This window comes from Solea solea, chromosome 4 (assembly GCF_958295425.1).
Source record: "Solea solea chromosome 4, fSolSol10.1, whole genome shotgun sequence".
NCBI classification, from domain to species: Eukaryota; Metazoa; Chordata; class Actinopteri; order Pleuronectiformes; family Soleidae; genus Solea; species Solea solea.
In genome coordinates, this window is record NC_081137.1 from 6539218 (window position 1) to 6563944 (window position 24727).

Consider the following 24727-nt stretch of genomic DNA (forward strand, 5'->3'; position numbering starts at 1 on the left):
GGTGTCGTTTGATGTGAAGTCCTTTAAGACACCCAAACTCCCCTGAAACTGCTTTACAGTAGCAACTACTCAATCCAAGGTCTAAAATTACAGAGTGTAGGCATAAGAAATAATTTGTTGACTCTGCATGTTGCACCCTCCTTTTCTCCAGGGTGGGTAGGAGAACCTATGGTAGCCTTCCGTTATCATAACAAAGTGTAGCCTCCATGGAGAAGACTTGCTCCTGCTGTAATTATACATGTAAAAGTATCATTGTGGGGTAATTATATAACAGTTCACACATACACATTGTACACTCCAAAAAGAAAAAAATAAACAAACAAGTAAACCATGTGTATAATTATTTTATCCTCCATTTCTCACACATGGACATAATTTGATCCAAATCTTACAAACGGGATCTTTAAGCTCACTCGGTCAGAATGTGCTCTTAAAAAAACTGCTTGTCAGATTTTATCCACACCCATTTTGTCCAACTCAGTACCAGTTTCCATTTATCTTTGATAGAGCAGTTTTTTGTCCTGAAATTGCTCTTCACTTTGACAGAATATGTAATATTGCCTCACTATGCAGTTTATTCATAAGGCAAGAAGAAACTTTAATTAAGAAGTGTTTGTAAAAATCCAGATGTGATGATCTTGGGTGTCACAGCGAAATGTTGACACAGTGGTGAGAGTTATACGACGTCGAGCAGGCTCTCACTCCAGAGAGCGATGACCAGGCTGAGTTTAGCCTCCTTTGTGGGCAGCAGGAGCTCGGCCACAGCCTGCTGCTCTGCCTGCTGGAGCTGTCGAAGGGCCGGGAGGTGGGACAGAGGGAATTTAAGGCCCTACAGAAAAAACACAGACAGCTATAATTACTGCACAGTACTTACATGCCACTTTTCCCCCAACATTGACCTCACAAAGAAGCCCCAAACATGTTTTTGAGGCCACCATAACCTTGACATTTGTGCCACCCAAGTCTGAGCGGTTACTCAATGAGTCCAAAGTTTGGATAATGAAATCAAAGGAAGCAGAACTATTATACGCCTTTATCCTCCACATGAAGATCGTGGGAGGGGGAAGAGCTAATTACAGTTCAAGAAAATGCTTTAAAATACTATATATTCAAGATATAGAGAAGAGGAAGGGGGAGGTATTGAGTGTATATGGTAATATTGTACAGTAGTGTCTCGTTTTGTTTTGTAAGAAAATCCCAAAGACCTGATTTAAATTGAATGTTAGTTGAAAGAAGAGAATAAGGAGAGGACGGGATAATCCTACTCCTTTCTGAACCATACTTTCTGTTTGTTGAATTGTTATTGAATGTGTTTTTGTTATGATGTTCAAATGAACATTCAATCATTCCTTCAGCTCACAAATGTGAAAGGTGTTCCTAAAAATACCATGTTTACAATGCAAAAAAACCCAACAGTGATTTACAAGGTCAACACACAGCTTTACAGAAGCTCAGGGATTAAGTGAGTCAAACATCTTTTTACCGCCGAGATTTCCTGCTCCTCATTTTCATCAGAAATGCCGCCCATCATGTGACTCTTCCTCTGGTTTTTCAAAGAGTGTAAGACAAAGACGACCAGTTCTGTGGCTTCATCCTGAAAAACACACACACACATCAATCACTTGACCAACAAGTCAAGATACAAACAGGATGTTAATGCTGAGCCTGGTAAATAAATCTATGTGGTCTGTCATATACATTTACACTGTTTATAGGATGTATTTATTTTCGCATCAGTTGCTTTACATTTGGTCCACTGAAGTCCCCATTTCTACTATATCACTTATTAAGCAGGTGATTATCTCCCATTTAAGAATAAAAGCTTGATTTGACTTACTGTTCTCTCTTGGCTGGACTCCACTGTTACCACCATGTGGTCCTTAAATCTCAAACACACGTTATCCTCTAAGGTAGGAATCCTCCCAGCTGTGTCACACACAAAGAAACACACCTTTACATTGACATAGACGAAAATGGCACATATACAACCCTTTGTGCATGTTGTAACATATACATTAACTATATGAACAACAGTATTTGGTCACACCTGTTAAGTATTGAATTCAGGTGTTTCAATCAGGCTTTGGTTTAGGCCCCTTATCTCCAATGAAGGACACTTCAGGACACAGAGACGTCTTGGACAATGCTCTGCTACCAACCTTGTGGCAACAGTTTGAGAAAGGTCCTTTTCTATTCCAACATGACTGTGCCCCCGGTGCACAAAGCAAGGACTATAAAGACATGGTTTGGCACAGACCCTTAACCCCATCGAGCACCTTTGGGATGAACTGGAACACAGATTGTGAGCCAGTCCTTTGCGTCCTAATCAATGCTCGACAGAATGAATGGACACGCATTCACATAGAAACAGCAGTGGGAAATTCCTTTTTGATCTGTATATGTATTTGAATACATCATTACAGTCCCTGTTGGTTTAATGGTCAGGTGTCCCAATACTTTTGTACATATAGTATATATATACAGTATATATAAGCACAATTAAGCTCACATGGTACAAGCTCCTGCTGGTTGTATGGTGGCAGTCTGTTCATAATGAAGTCTCTCTTCATGTGAGTGGAGCGCACGTCTAGATTCCCTCTCTCCATTTCATCAGCCAGAGATCTGAGGCAAGTGGCCAGATGTTTACCGGTGTCCTGGCTGTCACCACTAACCTACACGCAAACAGTTGCAGGGAAAAAAAGAAAGAGACACAGCCAGCGTGAATGTTTATGCCTGTAGATAAAGTTTAAATGTACTTATACAGGTAATTTTATATGTTGAATGCCCTTTAAATAAACAAACACTATCTGTTGCATCACTAGTATCTTTGTTTAACAATTTTATTTATTTAGGCACTGCCTCTGATACCATTTTTTTTTTTAAATCATGACATCACAGTGTATTGGGATTCTTCAGATCAACTGCAATTATTGTGATTCATAGTATTGATAATTGTTATTTGCTGATACAATAACCCACAATTTAACTTTTACATTTAGCTGCAGCTGCTTATAATAAAATAAATACCATACAAAATAAACAGGGCACAGCACAAATGTGAGATAGTAAAAATGTCAAGATTCTGGGGGAGAAAATAATATTTTAAAATGTCTCAAACAACCTGACACCCCAATAATATACTGTAGGAAAATGTGTCGAGGGTTCAAACACCAGCACTCAACCTAGTTCTGAACTGCAATGTGGACATAAAACTGCATCCATAGGACTGTAATAGATTTAAGGCTGGCTGTTAAAGGCATATTCTGTCTACACTATTACTATTACTCACTGTACATATGTGTAAAATGTCCTGACACAGAACCAGCACAGACAGTTGAAGTACTTCTGGTTACACGGTATTACCAGTAAGTGTCTCCGGGGCATGCCCTCTCTCAGGTTGACATCAGTCCTGCTGCTGTCATAGAGCATGCTGGGAAATATGTCCAATAGCAAATCTCCCCATGACCTGAGGTGAGGACAGGTGAGAGACAGAGTTTCACTTTAAAATCAATCACACTTAAACAAATGCTGAACACAGACCTGTCGTCTGCAAGAGAGGACAGTTCAGCCTCCTTTAATATTATTGTTAATTCCTACACATACAGAAGAGATTGGCTGCTATCTCAGTCAAACAGCTGCCTACACAGGAAACATAACAGCATGTTTTACGTCTACTACACACTGAAACTAAAAGTGCAACCTGAAAACTATTTTTTAAGCTCTGTCTGCTTTTGTCTGATTTACACATAATAAACTATAATCACTGTGACTCAGGACTCAATACCAAGATTGCATCACATGTAGACACAACTGGAAAAACTACAGCTGCTACTACTGTTCTGTTCTGTTCATGTTCTGCTCATGTTCTGCTGTGAGAGCTCTCTTACATTCTCTGGTAGGTGCTGAGGGTTAAATGGGTGGAGTGGTCCACTCCTGCTGGAGTGCTGGCTTGATGGATGGTGCCTCTGGGAAAGTAAAGAACATCTCCAGCCTGTGACGAGAACAATCTCATCTTAAATGGATGGACATTTGTTTATACTGTAAAAGTTACACACTACAGCTTTAAGTTCAGTGACGTCTTGTCATTTAAGTTGCCGGAGAAAGCTGAGAATCTTGTGCTTTACAGGTTGTCTCTATCATACATGGTGTAATATTAATGCTGCAATAATAGAGGATATTTAGGAATGTAGAAATCTACATTCCTAAATATGGAATACGGAGAATGGAATAAGTCAGTGAAGCCATACCTTTAGTATAATATCATGGGTGGGGCTGCCGATCCTCTCCTCTGACTCCAAACTATACTCTCCTGCCAGTGGAACAGTGGGATTGTAGAGAAGCCAGCGTTTCTCTCCCTCCAGCTGTAGAATAAAAACCTGGGCAAAGAGAAGCAATGAGACCTCCATTATTGGTGATAAGGATTTGTATTATATGCTAAATATGTCCACATGAATGACTCCATGAGGTGAGAAGTGTGGGGATAAAGAAGTAACAGTCTCTCATCGAGGTAATTTACACTTTAGGAATCCATTTGACTTAAGAAATCACCTTTTGCATTACATCATTTAAAATATAATTTTAGCCAGAAACAGCTCCTGTCACTCCAGTTACATACACACAACTGGCCAAAAGTGGAAGGTAACAATATTTTCAACTGCCAATAGTTTCACTAAATAAGTCCAAATAAGTCCCAAATCTCTTAGTTAACTCCAATACATTTCAAAGAGAACTGTGGCTAATGATTTATTTATCTCTGTGTAAACTTTTTTGGATACAAGCAAGCATACATGTTCAATATCAAACAGCTGGTAACAATAAAGTAAAGAATACTGACTAGTTTAAGTTTTATGTTTAACATAAAACAAGTGGAACTTAGTTATGACGTAAAGTGTGTCACTTTATGTGCAGCGCGGGAATGTCGTCACTGACATGAAAACAAACAAAAAAAGCTATACTGAGAAACACAGACATTCTCCTGATGCGTGCCTCATTTGGTCATTGTCTGAATGTAACAGACATTTGATTCATTTTATAAATTACAAGCTTTGGTGTCAAGTATATGTAAGAAACTAAAATCATATTTATATGTTAAAAACCGTTTTTTTTTTGCAATAAGCAGAGGGAGGTCCCCAACACCAAGATACTACATTAACATGGACAATCAAGGATTTATAATTGTACCTCGACATCATCATAGTGAGGTGGAAGTCCCTGAGACTGTTGTGGTGTGATGTAGATGTTAGAGCCAACCAAGGTGCCAAAGAAACACTCGAGCTTCTCCTGGATCCTCCATAATTCATCCTGTCATCAAACGGGAAAAATCTACATGAGTCTGACAAACCTTCACTTGCGGGTTTTCAGGAAATAGATTTAGAAGAAGCCTGAATTAGGATAAGTATTAGAGTAAAACTTCATTGTAAAACAATCCATATCTTTATGATATGAATTTGACTATTGTGTAAGTTAATATCTTGATGGTATATCCTACGGTAATGATCCATCATGTTTTAAATCTGAACAGAGGATGTAGTGATGTAGCCAAAGAAAATGATCACCATAAACATTTTCAAATCAGTCGATAACAATAATTATCATTAGATATTTTACATAATTAAAATTTGAGTTTTACTCCTTAGTAAAGACAAAAAGTTAACTTCTTATTGGACAGGAATCAATAATTACTTGAATATGTATGAGTCAAAACTGCACAATCGCAGTGTCGGTCAGAATTATCACAAACACACTTTTGCAACTGCTTTGCATAGTGAAACGATAATTATATATAACTTAGTGAAGGTCTTTTTGTAATAATGTAAGTGCTGAACAACAGAATCAGGTTTATATAGTCAGACAGAAAATGTTACAGCACCCGAAAGCAATGACCTGAAACTTAGATGATTTATTAGCAGTAACATAATTTAGTCCAAATAACAAAGCAATGATTTCCTGTAAGTTGGCATCATTCTCACCTTGAACCTCTGTGGCTGGTGGAACTGGATGGTGGCCTTATTCTCAGCCAAGAACTTTTTGAGAACGCTGCTTTTAAGCTGCCCGTCCTTGTTGAAAACCTTTTTCTTGCCGTTGATGCAGCGAACAACGTTGACGTCCCTGTAGAACTCCAGACCCTGAGAACACAAGCTCTGCAGGTCACTCAGCTGGAACAAAGACTGGTGGTAGGCGGTTGTGATGGAATCAGATCTCTGCAGATGGAGAGGTTTCTTCTCCCAATATTCCTGGAAGAATTGCTGGACTCCCATTGGCTGGATGAGGCTCTCGAACAAGCTGAGTGGGCTGTCGAAGCACAGAGGGGACGCAGTGGGTTCTACCCTGGTCTGTTTAGGAGGGAGCTGCTCATCATCACAACTCTGTCTCTTTACTGCCTTTGCTTTGTTTTTCTTTGGCATTTTAATCTGCAAACAAATAAATAAATAAATAAATGCATAAATACGTAAATACATAAATAGATAATAAGTAGAGAGCTGAAAAAATACCAAATCAAGTTAAGGCAACATCATCATATCATCATATTATTCGTGGTGTCTTTTTCTGGTTTTGAAGGCTGTTATAGTCCTGATATTGAGTTATATCAAATATTTATGATATTAAATTAAATGTTGATCAAGAGGCAGATGCAGAGGTCAATGTGTCTCTTCTCTAATGAAATGAACATAACATTTTGCCTACTCATGTCGCAGCAGATGTATATATACATTTTTAATCGAGCAAAAATAAATAAATGTGGAAAGAAAGTCGAGGAGGTAGCAACATATTAAGCCTACTGTTGTTCTCATAAGACATACTATCAGCAGATCTTTGAGTGTTTCACAATATCTGACAATACATTTTTCACATTCTGTCTCTCACAGTTGAAGTGTACCTATGATAAAAAAATTACAGACCTCTGTCATCATTTAAGTGGGAGAACTTGAACAATCCGTGGCTGACTTAATACCTTTTTGCCCCACTGTATAATAAACCACATATATCGAACACCTAACTGGCTGATAACAGTATTCATGTTACAAATGACTTTCCCAATAATACATGTTCAGAGGACAAAATATAAATAATAAAAACATTTTAAAAAATCGCAATTTCTCTAAACATAATGTAATATTCGTATGTTCTATATTCTAGCTGACCAGTAGGTGTCGCCCTGTTAACACAATCCTTTTATTGAACTGACTTTACCGGAATATTTCAGTATTGCTGATTAACTCGCCTTCACCTGTGCTCACATTAGAAGATAAAGTCGTTCCGTTGTGTTTTTATTAAACTAAACTCGCCAGAATAAACATTTTAAATCTCACTCACCGTCTCTGCTACGATTCAGGGGAACCACACAACACACCACGTGATCAGAGATATGTGCTTTCTTTAATATGTCCGACTGGAAACAGCAAGTTTTTTTTATTCATAACTTTATTAACATAGCAAAGACGTTACAATTCAACAAAACAGAGCATACAAATTAAAAGCTGAACCACACATCGACACAAATAAAGATATTCAGTGCAAAAATAAAAAGATTAGTAACTGAGTTTAGAAAGAAATAATTGATGGCTGTGTTAATGAAGAGCTTTATTCTCAAACTGCCAAGTTAACATACATTTCTTGGCATAATCGTTGACCAGCTCACTTGGAAATCTCATAAAATTAATTTTATTTATTTTGTGATGATTTTCTGTTGTTTCGACCTGTTACGTGACTGCAGATGTAAATTAAAGTCTGACATAGTGGAGCATTTATGTTTAAACGTACACTCTCTCTCTTTTAAATAAACTAAGCTAAGTAAATAAAGCTGCAGTAAACATGATATACAGTATCACTGTAAAACTGTAAAACCCTAATGGTCTTTGTGTACAAATGCTGTCTCCAGGTATCCACTGTATCTGTGGTACCTGATGTAACATTGTCCTAAAATAATGTCTGATATTGGACTGATAAAGTTCTGTAAACATGTTTTTGCAAATTTACCTGTGGGACTATCTCGGAGTATCTTTCCTTATCTTATTTTATCTTATCTTAAAATGATATTTTAGTGGTGTTACTGTAGCATCTTGTAATTATTGGAAAGCCCACAGACATTAATGCATTAATATGTTAAAAAGCCCAAAAACAAGTTTTACTTCATGTCTCTCACATATACACAGGTCTCCTGAGCTATTGTTCTTGGACACTGAATTAACTCCCATTTCATTTGGACAGAATTAATTCAACCTTAACCATAACCAGTTAATGTCTAACCCTAACCACACTTAACCAGCTGTTCAGAAATGAGGTTCTGCCTCATTAGGACCAGGCTTTTGTCTCCATGTGGACTACTGGTCAATATTTATGCCAGAAAAGGTCCTAAAGAGGTGACAAATACAAACACACACACAGAGAGTCCATGACTTCAGAGGACATTACATTGATGTACATTAACTTCCCATAGACTTACTCTAACCGTAACTATAACTAATACTGGCCTTTCCCTAACATTAACATTAACATTAACATTAACCTTAACAGTAACCTCATTCTAATCTCATTCTAACCATACAACATGTCTTCACCTTAAAATAACATAAAATGATGATATGGGGACTGGATATTTGTCCCTGTGAGGACAACATGAGTAATACCTGGACAAACTTGTGTTTATATCTTAGTGAGGACACCTCATAGACATTATGCATTATCCTAAACCTTAACCATCACAACTAAGGCACATACCCTAATCCTAACCCACACACACACACACAGTATAGGGTGAGTGAAGCATCTTTCTTCCTCAGTGAACATGAGACCTGTTTGATCGCCCACTGTGCTGTGAGGGGAGGGGGAGAGAGAGAGAGAGAGAGAGAGAGAGAGGACGGTGTAGACCACTCTCTCTTCAGTCAGTCTTCTACTGCAGTGTCCTCGAGATCTGATCAGCCACTAAAACTTTTGCCATCATTCAAATTTTTTTTCTGATCTGACATTTGCTGGACATTTCTGGATTATGATGATGTGGACAATTCACAAATCCACAAAACCAAGTGGATCATTGTCTTAATTTCCAGGTGAAATAGATGTCACCAAAGTCTATGGAAAGCATCTCAGTGGAGAGCCAGAGAATCGCTCTGTGAAAGAAAACAAACGTGCAGAGATGAAGGAAAAATGCAAAAACGCTGCGAAGACGCGGAGAGAGAAGGAGAACGGAGAGTTTTATGAGCTGGCGAAGCTGCTGCCTCTGCCCGGAGCCATCACCTCACAACTGGACAAGGCCTCCATCATCAGACTGACCAGCAGCTACCTGAAGATGAGAGCGGTCTTCCCCGACGGTAGGACCTCCATCCAGCATCATCAGATATAGATAGATAGATAGATAGATAGATAGATAGATAGATTCAATTCAACTTTATTTGTAAAGCTGTACAGAAGAATAAATAAAAGGCACAACAAATAAAAACTGAATTAATATATATATATAGCAGGTCAGTGTCAGTGCAGACAAAACGGTATTTAATTATTGCAAAGCACAAAATAAAAGAAATACAAGTGTTTTTAAATAAATAAATAGGGCGTCCCCATGATATATAATGCATGAACATGTGAAGTGACATGTGAAGTGAGAAACTGACATTATAAGTGTGATCAAAACATAAAAATGAACATTAATCCAAATACATTCGTGTGACAAAAACGTGACGTGTCCTCACCCAGATTTAAGATAATTGTTTGATCACTTGAAATAAATTCAAACCGATCGAATAAAAATATAATATATATGTTTTATGAATATTACATTGACATAAAATACACGGCTCTTCGATATTTCCCTCAGTGACGCAACCATTTGAATTGTGATCAAAACACATTATTTGTTATTGACAGCAGGTCATTTATGAATTTAAAAATAATAATAATAATTTGAGATATAATGGATATAAAGGTAAATAGTTACGAAATCTTAGTTTTTATTAAATTTAGCTGTTTGACTGTTGTGTAAAAAAGACAAATGCTAAAATAAGGAGATTTGAACAAATTATTTACTGACAATTTTAAATTAAAAAAATGTTTAAATATTGGTGTTGATGAGTGTTAATTATAACACTGTTACCGTTAATAAAGGCATTAATATTGCATGTAAAAAAAACAACTCAGCGCCTCAGGACAAAGTTGTTTTTACCAACAGCTTTTAAAATAAAGCTAAATTTAAAAAAGTCCCGACTTTTGGTGTTTTATTCTGAAATCATATAGACCGTCCGTTTTACAGCTTCAAATAAAATAGTTTATTAATATTATTTTTCACAATTTATTTTCATTATTGTTATTTATATTCCTAGTAGTACTACTTCTATAGTATACTGCCTCTTTTAGCTGTAGAAAGGAAGCAGTAAAGGTGCATTTCGGTGTATTTGTCCATCACTCCGCCGTAATTTCGTGGCTGTTAAACTAATTTGGTTAATTGCAGAAGTTGTCGCTTTTTCGTTTCTCTCGGCGTGATTAACGTTTGAAGTCTCGTCCAAGCCTCGCGCTCATTCGTCACCGTGAATTATTTCATTAGGGCCGCATGCAGCTACATGGGTTCAGGTTAGAGGGCAGAAAAACAGAACCTTTCCTCTCTGTCATTCCTCATCGAGTCAGAGCAATCACACGGACGGGCCACCCACCCGAGACCTTCTTAGACCCGACACACAGCACATTTATTTAACCTGGTGTGAGTTTTGAAAATGTATTTATTTATTTATTTATTTAATGACGGTGTGCCTTCAAAGAAAAAATAATCCTGAACCCTGTGGATTTTTCTAAATAATTTAATATAAACCAAGAAAATCCCCAAAAAAATCAGCGAGATCACTGTGAACGGTCTACACTTAAAACGTTAAAAAAATACATATAATAAACAATTCATTCTATTTCATTTCTAATTTCTTTTTAATTATTGTGAAGCACGCACTATATAAATAAAAATGACTTATACAATATGAACACATGAATACATGTACACACATGCACATATAGAGATGTATTCTCATTCTTCATGGGAGCTGTCATCATTTTTGAATGTTCATTTTAGAATTTTAGACATTAAATAAAGGTCACTCCTTCAGAAACTCATTGTTTCTGTTTTCATTTAAGTTGTTTTGGGTTTTTGTATGCTCATGTCTTTTCACTTACATTTTTAAATGATTTTCATTTCTGTCCCAAATTTATTTCTCTGGTTAAAAAAAAGAAAAAAAAAGTTCATGTTTCTCCATCTTTTTTCCAAACACAACAACCCATTCATCTGCTCTCTCTCATGCCACATATTGAGGCTATTTATTTATTTTACAGAGTTGTCAGTTGACTCAGTTGGAGTTATTACTCAAAGAACGTCCAAATCCAGATGAAGTTTTCGATGAAAAACACAAATGCAGAGCATTTGTTTACTCGTTTATCATTTTTTTCTTCACAAACACAAATGTTTTAAAGTAACATTATTTCAAAATAACCACTTCTTGAGACTCGACCATCATTAAAACAGACATTATAATGTTATAATGAAAGATAGAAAGTCAAGTTTTTAATCAGTCAGGGCTTAACCTGCAACATCCAAATTATACATTTTGGGATGTGCTTACTCTAAAGTTTAAACCAAAATAAAAGTGCATAATAATAATAATGATGATAATAATCACTATTTATCACATTCAAAACAGTGTTTGTCACAAATAAAAATTTGGTGTAGAAATAAATTAAAAAAACAAAGTAAGTATAGTTTTTAGTAAGAAAAAGAAAGTAAGTAAGAAAAGTCACACAAAAAACACACACACAAAAAAAGATAATCTTAAGGTAAGAGCAAGTTTGTAAGTGAATAACCAGTAAATGCTTTGTTAATAATGAAAAGATCCTTAACTTTAAATCTTAAATGTACTGGTAGAGTCAGTCTAAAGAGGCTAAAACCATGAGTGATGCGTTCCACAGAGCAAAGATTTGACGGTTTTCCCTCTTTTGTAGCAGATGACAAGTAGCATTGCATACTTGATCTACTAAAACTAAAACTAGACTAAATCTATTAACAGTCCATTATGTGAATCATATAGCATATAACACTAATCATGTATGTTGTAATGTGTTTCTGCTAAAGGACAAGCAGGCAGGAGCAGAATTCCTTATAAATAAAACAAAAGGTTTTATCATCACCGGGCTTAGATCATGAAAACAATCCCAGGACTTTGATAAAAAATGAGTCTTTACTGGATGTTTAGATGCAGAAATCACTCAATGCCAGGACAGAAAAAAGGAAAATCACATATTATTTGATCCTCAAATGTGTCTATCCAATATATAAATATCCTTATTCACCTGTGGGTTTAAATGTGGGTTTAAATGGCTCAGTCATTTCACTACTGTATGAGTGATGTGTATCTTAGGAAGGGATATTTTTTGGGAGGGGATAAAAAAAAATAATGAGTGCTTGTAAAACTAGAAAACTGTTAATATGAAAGTGACCCAAAGAAATGACAGTGTATCTAATACACTATATTGGATGATTAACATTAATTCAGTAGTTTAAATCCAGTTTGTCTAATAATGTTAGATTTTGTTACAGACAAAGTGGAAAGTGTGAGTTTGAAGAATGTGCTCGTGACTGAGCGCAGAGACTGGAATGTGCATTTCATCACATATCACCACAAACCCTTTGCCAGAACCTTTGCACCAACTTTACTCACAAATTTAAATTTCAAAATACCACAAACGCTTCAATATTTACAGGAAATGCAAGCGCACACACACCACAGCAGGTTTCAGTGACACAAAATATTTACATAGTAAAATTTGCAGCCTTATATTAACAATATCAACACCAGAAGAAAATAATGTGTAAAAAAAATCAATGCAAAAACAAGGATTTATGGCCAGACTATGAAGTAGAAGCAGAATTATGGAAAGTGAACCTGTACCTGCCATTACTGCACCACCTGGAGCTGCGTGGTTCAGGGAACAGCAGGCAGTTGTTTAGGGAGTGCTTGATTTGAATTTCCAGGTTTAATTTAAGCAGTACAATCCACTTTAGGATAAATTTTAAATTATTTTAAATATATTTTGGCTGTTTCATATTGTATATAGACGGATAGATATATGAGAGGTTTTTATAATGTTTAATATCTGATTTTAAATAAATAATGGATTATTTTATCTGCTCATATATTGTAGTCTGTTGTTTTATGACTCGAAAACAAACTGTTTAATTTGTATCTGTTTATTGTGCGTGTGTGTGTCTGCAGGTCTGGGTGATGGATGGGGTCAGCCACCACAGTTCAGTTCTCTGGACAGCACGGCTAAAGAACTGGGATCTCATCTTTTACAAGTCAGTACAGGAAACAACATAGTGGTCCGACACTCTAATGTGCTCCTCTTCTGTTATGATTATGCTTGTCTAACTAAAATACACTTATGGACCACTTAGTTACTAAGTACTCAGTAACCTAATGAAGTGTCAGGAGTGACACCTGGTGTGGTCTTCTGCTTTGATATACAGTATATATACACACAGTATATAGTACATTCAGACAACCAGTCTGGTCATTCTCTTCTGATCCCTGACATCAACAAGGCGTTTTTGCCCGGTGAACTGCTGCTTTTCTCATTTTCTGACTATTTATTGTAAACCCTACAGATGGTTGTGGGTGAAAATCCTAGAAGACTCCACTACATTACACTGCACTACACTACGCATACTATACTATATACTATACTAGAATATAATACAGTTTGCTGTACTATACTATACTGCATTATCCTGTACTGTACTATACTACAGTAGACTACAATATAGTATGCTATACTATACTATACTATATTATGCTGTACTACACTATACTGTACTATACTATAGTATAATACAATATAGTATGCTATACTGTACTATACTATACTGCACTATATTATACTATAGTATAATACAATATAGTATGCTATACTGTACTATACTACACTATATTATACTATACTATAATACAATATAGTATGCTATACTGTACTATACTATACTATAATATACTATACTATGCTATACTATAATACAATATAGTATGCTATACTGTACTATACTATACTATACTAGACTACACTACACTACACTATACTATACTGTACTATGCTATACTATACTTTATTATACTGTATTGTACTATAGACTACACTACCCTATAGTAGAATATAATATAATATACTGTACTGTACTGTACTGTACTGTACTATACTATACATATGATATACTATGCTATACTTTTTATACAATAAACTAAGAACATCATATGAAATTGAGTGCCATGTGTAGTATAATACTAGGCCTGCACAGGCCTTTGACACAAACATAGAAAATGTAAATCTGAATGAAACATTCACTTCCGTTTTTGTTTGGTGGTACAGCAGAATAAAAATGTCAGGCTTCTGTCGAGTGTTTTCAAGGTACATTAAATCATCATATTTGGTCCAGTGCAAAAGAAAATGAGATTCACTTTCCACTTCACCAAAAACCACACAGCTCACACACTCTGGTGTATTATTGGAAACCGCCAGTGAAAATCTCAATGGTGATACACAGTACATTACAACATTGTCGTTAGTTCACGGAATTCAATTTAGAATTGGCACTTTGCACCACACCCAATAATTTAAATATTTAACTGATTGAATTTGCTTTCTCCACATGTTTCTTTACTATATGTGCATTTTTTTTTATTTATTTGTATGATTTATGCTTATTTATTCCCTGTGATCCCAACCCGTATCCAAGTGACCTTTGCCCCCCCCCCCCCCTTTTTTTTTTTTACTGAAGCCAACATCAGTGCTGTTACAGCCAGAGCTTCTCATGGAACTGGTGTCACTGAGTGCTTTAAATAACTTTAAATTTAGATAGATCCCCATCTTTACCTTCTTTATTTAATTTTCCACACCTTACACCTTATACCCAACCAAACTGACTACTGTCCATTTTTAAAAAAAGATGAAAAATATAAGTAGCCTAAAGCATCGTAGGTATGAATGTGAATCGTCTCCCTCAAGTCCTGAGAGATGAGGATTTAGGAAAGTGCAGCTGCTGCTGAGTGGTGGTAATGTGTGGTCTGCTGCAGACGAGAGAGCACGATGTTCTGCTTGCCCTCAAAATTCCTCCCTCCATAATTGGTCTGCGTATAGGGTCTGACTCAATATTTATGTGGATTAAATAACATTCAAATACTGTTTTGAATGTATCGTTTAAACACTTTCTCTCCGACTCAGAAAGAATTTCGCCTATGTTTGTGATGTTACCTTCCAGGAATCGTGAAATCTGTGTTCACTTATCTTATCTTATCTTGACTGTAGAGTCAAAGGCATGAGCGGCGGGGTTGAATAAGAATCATGAACATTTCTAACACATTTATTTTGTATTTTCCTCTCAGACTCTGGATGGCTTTGTGTTTATTGTTGCCTCTGATGGGAAAATCATGTATATATCAGAAACAGCATCAGTCCATCTCGGCCTGTCTCAGGTAAGAGCTCAGTCACACTGAAACTAAATCAAGTATTTATTATAATAATAATAATAATAGTATAATGTAGCATCCAGTGCAATAGCTGATTACACAAACATTCCACATCATGGAATGTGCCAGAAGTGGATTGTTCTGATTTCTGCATGGGTTCAATACCATTCTATGTTTTGTCTTGCATTGTGGGTGATTATAACTGTGTGTGTGTGTGTGTGTGATCACTGCACATTCATGAGCGCCTGTTGGAAACATGTGTGCTGCAGGTGGAGCTCACAGGAAACAGTATATTTGAGTACATCCACCCGTCAGACCATGATGAGATGACAGCTGTGCTGGGTGTTCACCAGCCCCCACACCATCACTTCCCTCCAGGTACAGTCTTTCACTGGACATATTATGGAGTTCCCATGTTCACTGATTTATGAAAACTCCACTATTACCAGTGTTGTAATATAACAAATACTTTGTTACTGTACTTAAGTACAAAATGTATGTATCTCTACTGTTATTTATATTTCAAACAACTTTTACTTTTACTCCACTACATTTCCTCTATATAACTATATAATATATTATATATATATAATAAAATCAGAAGAAGAAGAGTTGTAATGGTCTGTATTTATATAGAGCTTTTCTAGTCTTGATGAGCTGCTTTACACTATAGTTTTGCCATTCACACATCTTTCATACGCTTCAACATGGGGTTAAGTGTCTTGCCCAAAGACACATATAGACTAGCAGAGCCAGGAATTGAACCCACAACCGTCCAGTTCAAAGACAACTCGCCCTACCACCAGGCAACTTCTAAAACTTAAGTACATTTTATATCAGAAAATGACTTTTGATAATTAAGTGCAGTAAATGCCATATACTTTAACTTTTACTTAAGTAATATTATAAAAAAAAGTCACTTCAACTTCTACCAAAGTCATTTTCTGGTAAGATACTTCTACTTTTACTCAAGTATCCCCAAGGTACTTTATACAATACTATTACATGTGTATCATGTATCTGATAGTGATCTAAGGCAGGCGCCTCTAACTCAAACTGCTAATATTGTCATAAAATTTAAAAAAAATACTTTTCTTAACCTTTTTATCATTTGTAATTAGAAAAGGGGATAAACAGTTCAATTCAGCTTTATAATATTTAATTTTTAATATCAAATAAGAAAACATAATCAAAACTTGCACTAAACTAACAAATATTTACAGTTGTAATTCATTGTAAATGTACTTTCTGAACTGATAACTTAAATTCTTATTGTTGATGAGAATGATGAACATCTTTAGTAAGAGTAGTTTAAACTGATGTGAAGCGAAAAAAAAATAAAAAAGGTTTGATTATATTATTTTTGACACTTAATGCTGACCGGATGTGGGGAGGAGCCAGAATTGACCCGCAGGCTGCTAGTTTGAGTCCCCCGATTTAAATTATGTATTTCTTTGATTATTAACAGCTTTGTTTTTAACCTTGTGAGTTTTGAAAATTGCTGCCGTGCCCCTGTTTTGAACTTAAAATCACTAGACAGCGTGGGTGGCCTTTACTATTATGTATAATATAAATCCCCAGTGCTTGAGAAGAGTTTTTGACTGATTGTCCAGGAGCAACACAAACTCCCTCCCAGTCATTAAACAGTCACATTTTTCTACCAGCTTTATTTCAACCAAGAGTTGGCCAAGTGTGTGTGTACTGTACCGTAATGCACAATACAGTAAATAATGTGTGTTTTTCTGTGATAGATTATGAAATAGAGCGCTCCTTCTTCTTGAGGATGAAGTGTGTTCTGGCTAAACGAAATGCAGGACTGACGTGTGGAGGATATAAGGTAAGTGACTTCACAGAAAATTACAGCAAATGTCTCTGTCTTAGATACTGTACTTTCAGGTCACTGTAGTGAATTGCTTTAAACTGACAGCTGTTTCCTGTAACCATATTTGTGCTATAAAAGACTGTAATTGGGTAGTATTACCCTTATAAGTCCTCTATTTTACTGTAACCTCACAGTTATTCCATATTACTCTGATGTAGTAGTAGTATTTCCACCAAAGAAACCCAATAAAAACTCACTTTATACACATTTCCTGTCATAGCCACTTAATTTTACAATAAAAGACAACATATGATTCTATAATGTGAATAATAACAGTAAAAGCCTGTGAAATCCTGAAAATAAGGATTTATTTCATTCATTCTTACATATTCAATGTAACCTACAGATTTTAAAAGCCATTGTTGATCTAATTCTTAAACAACCACAGAGTTAAACACTGAGGCCATATCCTTTTGAATCCTAGAACGTGTCTTTAGAAAGCAGTAGCAGATGGAGGTGTTCTGAATATTGATTCGGTCCTTTCTCTGTGGTTTCTCTCTTTTGCCATCTAATAACTAACTGTTGGCCCGTGCAAGTGTGTTACAACTGAGCAGCCAAAGCAGGCAATTTCCTGGGGCCTCCAGCTCAGAGGGGGCAAAGAGAACACCTCGTTACATGAGTGTGGAGTTATATGTTGTGCTTCTGTGAGGCCGAGTCATGTACATGTCAAAAGTGTATGTCTAGTCAAGTCAAGCACATTTCAAAACAACCAGGGTTGACCAAAGTGCTTTACAAATTAAAAGGCATAACAAGGTATAACACAAAAAAAAACATACAAGTGAAAAATAATACAAATTCTCAATAGAATTGTCTTTTAAAGTGATTTAATTTCGCTGGATAAATCGTTTAATAAGGGCAGCTACAGAAGAGTTTTTAGTCAGGTTTTTGGTACATCGATAAAGCAACCTGTCCTTTGACCTCAGAGCTCTGGATGTGGTGTGAAGGAGTTCAGAGGAAAGATGGTGCCAAACCATTAAGACAATAAAAAAACAATACAATTTAAAAATAACATTAGGAAGCCAGTAGAGGGAGTGCAACACAGGTGTGATGCGGTCTCTCAAAAAGCTGGAGTTGTTGGATAGACGACTGGTCTAAGACCCCATACAGAGAATCACAATGGATGAGTTTCTCTTGGATCTATACTATATACTGGATCTTGTGTATGAACATAATGTGCATTTTTAAAATGTGTTTTCCATACTTTTACCATATGCACGCCTATGGTTTTGAATTTACAAAAAGTCTTGGTGTCAGAGGGGTAATGTTATCTCAGTAACTCAGATGGAGAAAAGTAGCAAACATTCCTCTTTAAGCATCTCTTAAATAGAATCATTAATATTGCTTCATATCCTAACATCTTACTGAAAATACTTCTCCAAAGACGGTGTAAGACGTAATAGCTGCCATCAATTAAACCCTTAGTGAAGTACAGACATGGTAAATGGCCGTGGGAAGAATACACAACTCCTTTTATATACACCCTGGTGGTTTGTGTTTATAGGTCACATATTCAGGCTTTAAAAACCTTCTCTTTTGTCTTCTTAAGTGAACTTTGAACTGTGATGGTTTTCCAAATTTCACAAATTCAATCAGGTTTTAAACATTTTTAGTACTTTTTGCTCAGGTGTGTTTATATCGTTGGTGAAATTGAAAGACATTTTTCATCAGATTGCCGAGGTTGTGCTGAAAAAAAGGATATAATAAACTCTATATACCGTACGTTTTAACATAGTAATGGAAAAAAAGGAAGAAAGGAAGAAAGAAAGATATCCTTTGAATGTGCACTGACACTGGTATTGTGCTACTGTTTCCTAGGTCATTCACTGCAGTGGCTACCTAAAAGTACGTCAGTACATGATGGACATGGCTCTGTATGAATCCTGCTACCAGACTGTGGGTCTGGTGGCAGTGGGTCACTCACTGCCCCCGAGTGGCATCACTGAGATAAAACTCCACAGCAACATGTTCATGTTTCGAGCCAGTCTGGACTTCAAACTCATCTTCTTGGACACAAGGTAGAAAAGACTCTTGCCGAGTGGGTGGTTGAGCTAAACGGACCATAAACATCACAAATAATTGACAAAAATAAAGTGCATCTTTACACAACACATTCATGAAATACTATGAAATTTGGACATACTGACTGTTCACTTGTGTTTGTGCTGGAACCAGGGTAGCTGAGCTGACTGGGTACGAGCCACAGGACCTGATAGAGAAGACGCTGTACCACCACGTTCATGCCTGTGATGTTTTCCATCTACGCTATTCTCACCATTTATGTGAGTCCTCAAGTCACTTAAATCTGCAGTATTTTAAGTACAACAATTTTAAGAAGGTTAGACAACCTTTCCCGACAGCAAACTGATGTGGGGACGATGTGGCTGTATTACAATGTGGTTACATTCTCACAAAAATATCTAGTTCTAGTTCCTTGAATAAGTTGACCATGCATATTTCTATCTGACCCCGCTCTTTTTGTTCCCTGTAGTACTGGTGAAGGGGCAGGTCACCACAAAGTACTACCGCATGTTATCAAAGCATGGAGGCTGGGTGTGGGTGCAGAGCTACGCCACCATCGTCCACAACAGCCGCTCCTCCAGACCTCACTGTATTGTCAGCGTGAACTATGTCCTCACGTGAGTCAGTGCACTTGTCCTCTACCTGTAAATCCCTGGTTCAAACCTCAGGTGAAATCACCACAAACACATACTGTCTGTCTGTCTGTCTGTCTGTTTGCACACAGTGACATTGAGTGCAACGAGCTGCAGTTATCTCAAGATCAGCATGGAGCTGTTAAGCCTGGTCTGAGTCTTCTCTCCTCCGAGGATCACCGCAAACAACCAAGAACCAAAGCGGTCAGGATGACGACCAAACTCAGAGCAGCTCCTTATCCCGAGGTAGGACTTTCACTCGGATTACGAGTAGTACTTTTTGCCACAGACCTGAGACTATTATGTTAAAGCTTAATAATAACACTTTTCTTTTTTTAATGTTAATTGTTGAAATCCTCCTCACATCTGCTTAATGGACTAGCACCCGTGCATGCAGCTGACCTTTTAAAACCAAGGTCAAGGTTGCCGCGCTCCATGGATCAGCAGCTCTAAGTCGTCGCGCGTACATATCTTAAAAACCAGAGCTTCATCCCACTATATATGTTTTTAAATTTGTCTTAAAACTAATTTGTACTCCTTGGCTTTTATTTTGGAATGAGAGTGGCGTTTGTTGTGTTCGTTTTTTTTCAACTTCTATCTTTTTCTTCTAATTACATTATCATGTTATCTGCTGTTTTTTAAATTGTGCTTTATAAATAAATCTGGACTTGTTTGGATTGGACTGGATTAAATCAGTCATTATGCTGCTGTTACTGCAGTAATGGCGGCTCTGCTATATGGAGGAACACATAAACTGGTCATCAGATTCATCTATAGACATGTGTCTTTCAATATCATGTGCAGCTGAATTTACCACAGGCAGACTCCAAACATTACGTAGAAATAATAAAAGAGATCTTTGGTTTTGTGTGAATAGCAGCACAGGTTCATTCAGCCGGACCATGTGAGCTGCTCCCCACAGAAGGCGCCATGGAAAGAGAAACCTATACACCCGGTGACTCCCTGCAGGGAAAAGAGCTCCAGCTTGAGCCCTGAGACAAGTCCAGTGTCCTGCAGCCCCATTTACAACCTGAGCCTCCGTGACCAGCTGGCTCAGCAGATCATACACAGCTCTCTACACAGCAAAGGGCCTGTTGGATGGAACATCAGCAGCACGCCAGCAACCAAAAAACACACAGGTATACCAAAGACTGGGTCAGGACCCACAAGAGATTTTTGTGCATATGTTTTAAATAAAATGCAAAATGCTATTTTTTTTTTTTTTATTAATTTGACCAAACATCTTTTGGAAATGATTGATTTATTGATTCAAAATGATACGAGATGTTACAGATTATGCACAGATTTGCTCTCGTCATGATTGATTAAAACATTGTGGTTCTGGTCACTGTTTGGTTAAATTACAGGCCCATCATTTTATCTGAAAGGGATAACTTTTGGTCCTTTTGGTCTGGATCTTGTTTATGAACACAACTTGACGTGGCATAACCATTTCTTCTGAAATAATCACCTTATTCATAATCACCTGTGGGAACTTTGATTATGATCATTTCTGTTATCCAGGTGAAATTGGTTGTGATCATGACTCACATGATCACAACCAATTTCACCTGCAATTTCACCAATTTCACCTGAGTCGTGACTCTAGTACAAATTGATTTAAATAGATTTTTTTTTAATGTGTTTTTCATACTTTTACCATATGCACAACTATATGTGTCTAATTTTGGGAGGATTTATAAAATAAAAAAAAGAGGTGAAATATTGGCTCAGCTCCTCAGATGGAGAAAAGTAGCAAACATTCCTCTTTAAACACCTCTTAAATAGAATCGTTTAAATTGCCTCACATTCTTATATCTTACTGAAAGTACTTCTTCAAAGACCGTGCGACGCTCCACTGCTGATTAATCAGGCTGTTGAGTTAGTGCAGTTGCACGTTGACAGATGACAAACTGAGCTTTGATGCGCTCAATGAAAAAAAGTCCACATTTTCCATTATAATCTTTGGAATTTAACTGTCCGCAATAGTTGCGTGGGATTGTTTCACTCTCGTTTTCCTATTCTCTCTCTTTTCTCTGTCAGTACGGGTCACTCACGATCACAAGTAAGAACTGTCCGCAGGGCGTTGTAAACGTGCGCAGCGAAATTGCTGCTACGGCCCTCAGAGACCTTCATGAAAATGTACATATGGTAATGATCACAATAAAGGTCACATCAGTCCTGAATGATTCCCGTTACCACTTGCACTGTGAGGATTAACAGCTTTAAAAAGTCAGTCTGCTGCTTTTGGCCCTTTCAAATGACTCACTATCATCGTGTTTGTGATTGTGATTGTATTTATTGTTATTGTTTGGATTTTACTGCTGGTACAACACATTTCCCCTCAGGGACAATAAAGCAGCCTTGAAGATAAATGCTGCCAGATGCTGACACGGACATTTTGAATGATATTTTCTGTTGTTTTCTTTGGGTTCTGTGGTTTCCTCTCACAGTCCAAGAACATGCAGATTTGGGGATTAGGCAAAGTGGACACTGTGAGTGTGAGAGTGGATGGTTGTTTGTCTCTGCGATAGACTGATGAAGGGTTTTCACCCTGGGAATGGCACCAGCGCCTCCCGCGACCCTCATGTGGAGGGTAAAGCGGTAGAAGATGAATGGATGGATGGATTTTCTGTCGTAATTTCAGCCTCTGAACGTTGTCCTCTCTTTCAGGCCCCATGATGTTAGCGGACTGTGGATACTCTGATGACATCTACCACGATTGTTCCAACAGCATGGACAAACAGTCCACCAGCAGGTTGAAGGAAGAACCCTGCAAACATCACGTGCTTGACCAACACGGGGTGACGGATATTCATTCCCATCACCGTCAAACCAAGGACAGTAAACCTTTCAGCCAGGACGTTCTACATCACGCAAGAAGTTCTGAAGGACTACGAGGTGAGCGGGCCCTGGCCTGGCCTTTGCTCAGTGGACTGGTACTCAGTAAAGGAGAGCAGGTGGGCTCCCTTCATGGTCTAGGCCAGTCTCTTCCAGTCCAGATGGTGCTGGAGCAGAGGAGGCTGTGTATGATGGAGGCTCCGTACAGTCACACAGCCGCAGGGTATCCACACGCTGCTCATGACGACCAGCAGCTGCACGATGATGGTGCAGATCTGCAGCACAAGTCTGCAGAGGAGGACAGGCGAATGTTGGCAGGTGTCGGGGTTGGGATGGGACTCCCTCAAGCTCCATACATGTCCTGGAACTTTCACCAAGTTCTGGGCAAACACGGTACCATCAAATCGCCCCCTTTTACCACACTGAGCCATATCACAGACGGCCACATTTATCATGGCAAAGAGCTGACGTCCTACAGCTGTGACAGTCAAACCCACAGCTCCAGTTCATCTCCGGAGAGTCACAAAGACATCCCACACTACATCGGCACATCAGTCATTATCACCAATGAGAGGTGATGGAAGAGAGAAACCCTGAAGACTCGCGGTTATTTTGCACTCCTGCAGGATAGTTTGAAATCCAATGTGACTTTTCTGCACGCTGAAGGAACTGTCCGGACAAACTTAAAAGAATAACTTCAGTTGGTAACACACAATTTAATTAAGCCTAATGTAAACAAGTTACATATACATACACACAGTGATATACTGTACATTCATTTAATTATAACTTACAAATTAAGGTTTAGTTGTTTGCACCTTCAACTTCATCTAACAATGTTCAATCACATTTTAATAAAATAAAATGTATAAATTCAAGTTAACGAGTTATGAACATAATGTGATATAACGTGCATGGATGTTAACTTGAAGTTAAATTGACTTCGAATGAAGTTAATTATAATCTTGTATTAACCCAATAAAAGTAAATAAATTAAGTTGTCGCACAACTTGAAAGTAAAATTTAGTGTAAATTACCTTAATTTTAATCTATAAACCAAACATATTATTATAGGAAGTTTGTATTATCCTAATTAATTTGTGTGTTACGAAAGAGCTTTTTCTTTTATTGAATTGTTAATTATTTTTTTTAAATTATCATTATTCAACCCATAGCTGGTCTACAACCTAAGGATCGTATATTATTTGAAACTCAGTTTTTACTGTGTAAACGTGTATAATTTTATTAGCTGGAAACATTGATCGGAAGTGTTTATAAGTGTGTGTTAACCTTGGCCTAAAACAGCGTAATATAAACATTTGTTAGTTTTGCAAATTGTGACTGTTAGGACGTTTTTGATTCAGAAGCATGAATATACCGTAATAAATAAGTTAAATAATGTATTATAATGCAATACAGTGAGAAGCTTTCACACTGCTGAGTGAGATGGCGTATGGATATTGGAACTGGAAACAATAAATCATGTTAAAAGCTTTGTTTAATAGAAAAATTACATCTTTTTTATTCATTTCCACAGACTTTATTACTTATATCATTCATGAAGCTGAGGTGAAACACGAGCAGACATGACATCAGACACATCTGGAACAAACCTTTGAGTTTGTCAAACTGACTTTGTCAGACTTAAAGGCGCACATTTATCCTCAGAAATAAAAAAGTCAAACACCATTACAGGTAAAAGATCGACATTCTACCTCATCACTCCCTCCCTATACTTGCTGTTGCACAGATTTCTTGTGCACAGAGAGATTAGTCACCTCATTCTCACGTCTAAGTGAAGTCAGAAGTCAGAAGTGACGGAAGCGAGAGCTATCAAAGTAAAACCTGTTTTCTAATGGACTGTGATTTTC

The 24727-nt window shown here is 37.1% G+C and overlaps 2 protein-coding genes across 2 annotated transcripts; one reads left to right on the forward strand and one right to left on the reverse strand.

Moving 5' to 3' along the window:
* Positions 1 to 328: 328 nt before the first annotated feature.
* On the reverse strand, positions 329 to 7382 carry riox2 (ribosomal oxygenase 2). Its single transcript, XM_058627465.1, has 10 exons — positions 7315 to 7382; positions 5970 to 6410; positions 5182 to 5301; positions 4248 to 4376; positions 3888 to 3991; positions 3364 to 3466; positions 2510 to 2672; positions 1838 to 1926; positions 1484 to 1594; positions 329 to 829 (listed from the first exon to the last, which is right to left on the reverse strand). Exons 2-10 carry the CDS (start codon positions 6402 to 6404, stop codon positions 677 to 679), a joined length of 1407 nt encoding a protein of 468 aa, XP_058483448.1. The 5' UTR covers positions 6405 to 6410; positions 7315 to 7382; the 3' UTR covers positions 329 to 676.
* Positions 7383 to 8939: 1557 nt separating this feature from the next.
* On the forward strand, positions 8940 to 23434 carry sim2 (SIM bHLH transcription factor 2). The gene is made up of 11 exons (XM_058627820.1): positions 8940 to 9308; positions 13239 to 13321; positions 15399 to 15488; positions 15752 to 15860; positions 17234 to 17319; positions 19180 to 19379; positions 19537 to 19643; positions 19853 to 20000; positions 20108 to 20261; positions 20893 to 21154; positions 22689 to 23434. Exons 1-11 carry the CDS (start codon positions 9134 to 9136, stop codon positions 23432 to 23434), a joined length of 2160 nt encoding a protein of 719 aa, XP_058483803.1. The 5' UTR covers positions 8940 to 9133.
* Positions 23435 to 24727: the final 1293 nt, after the last annotated feature.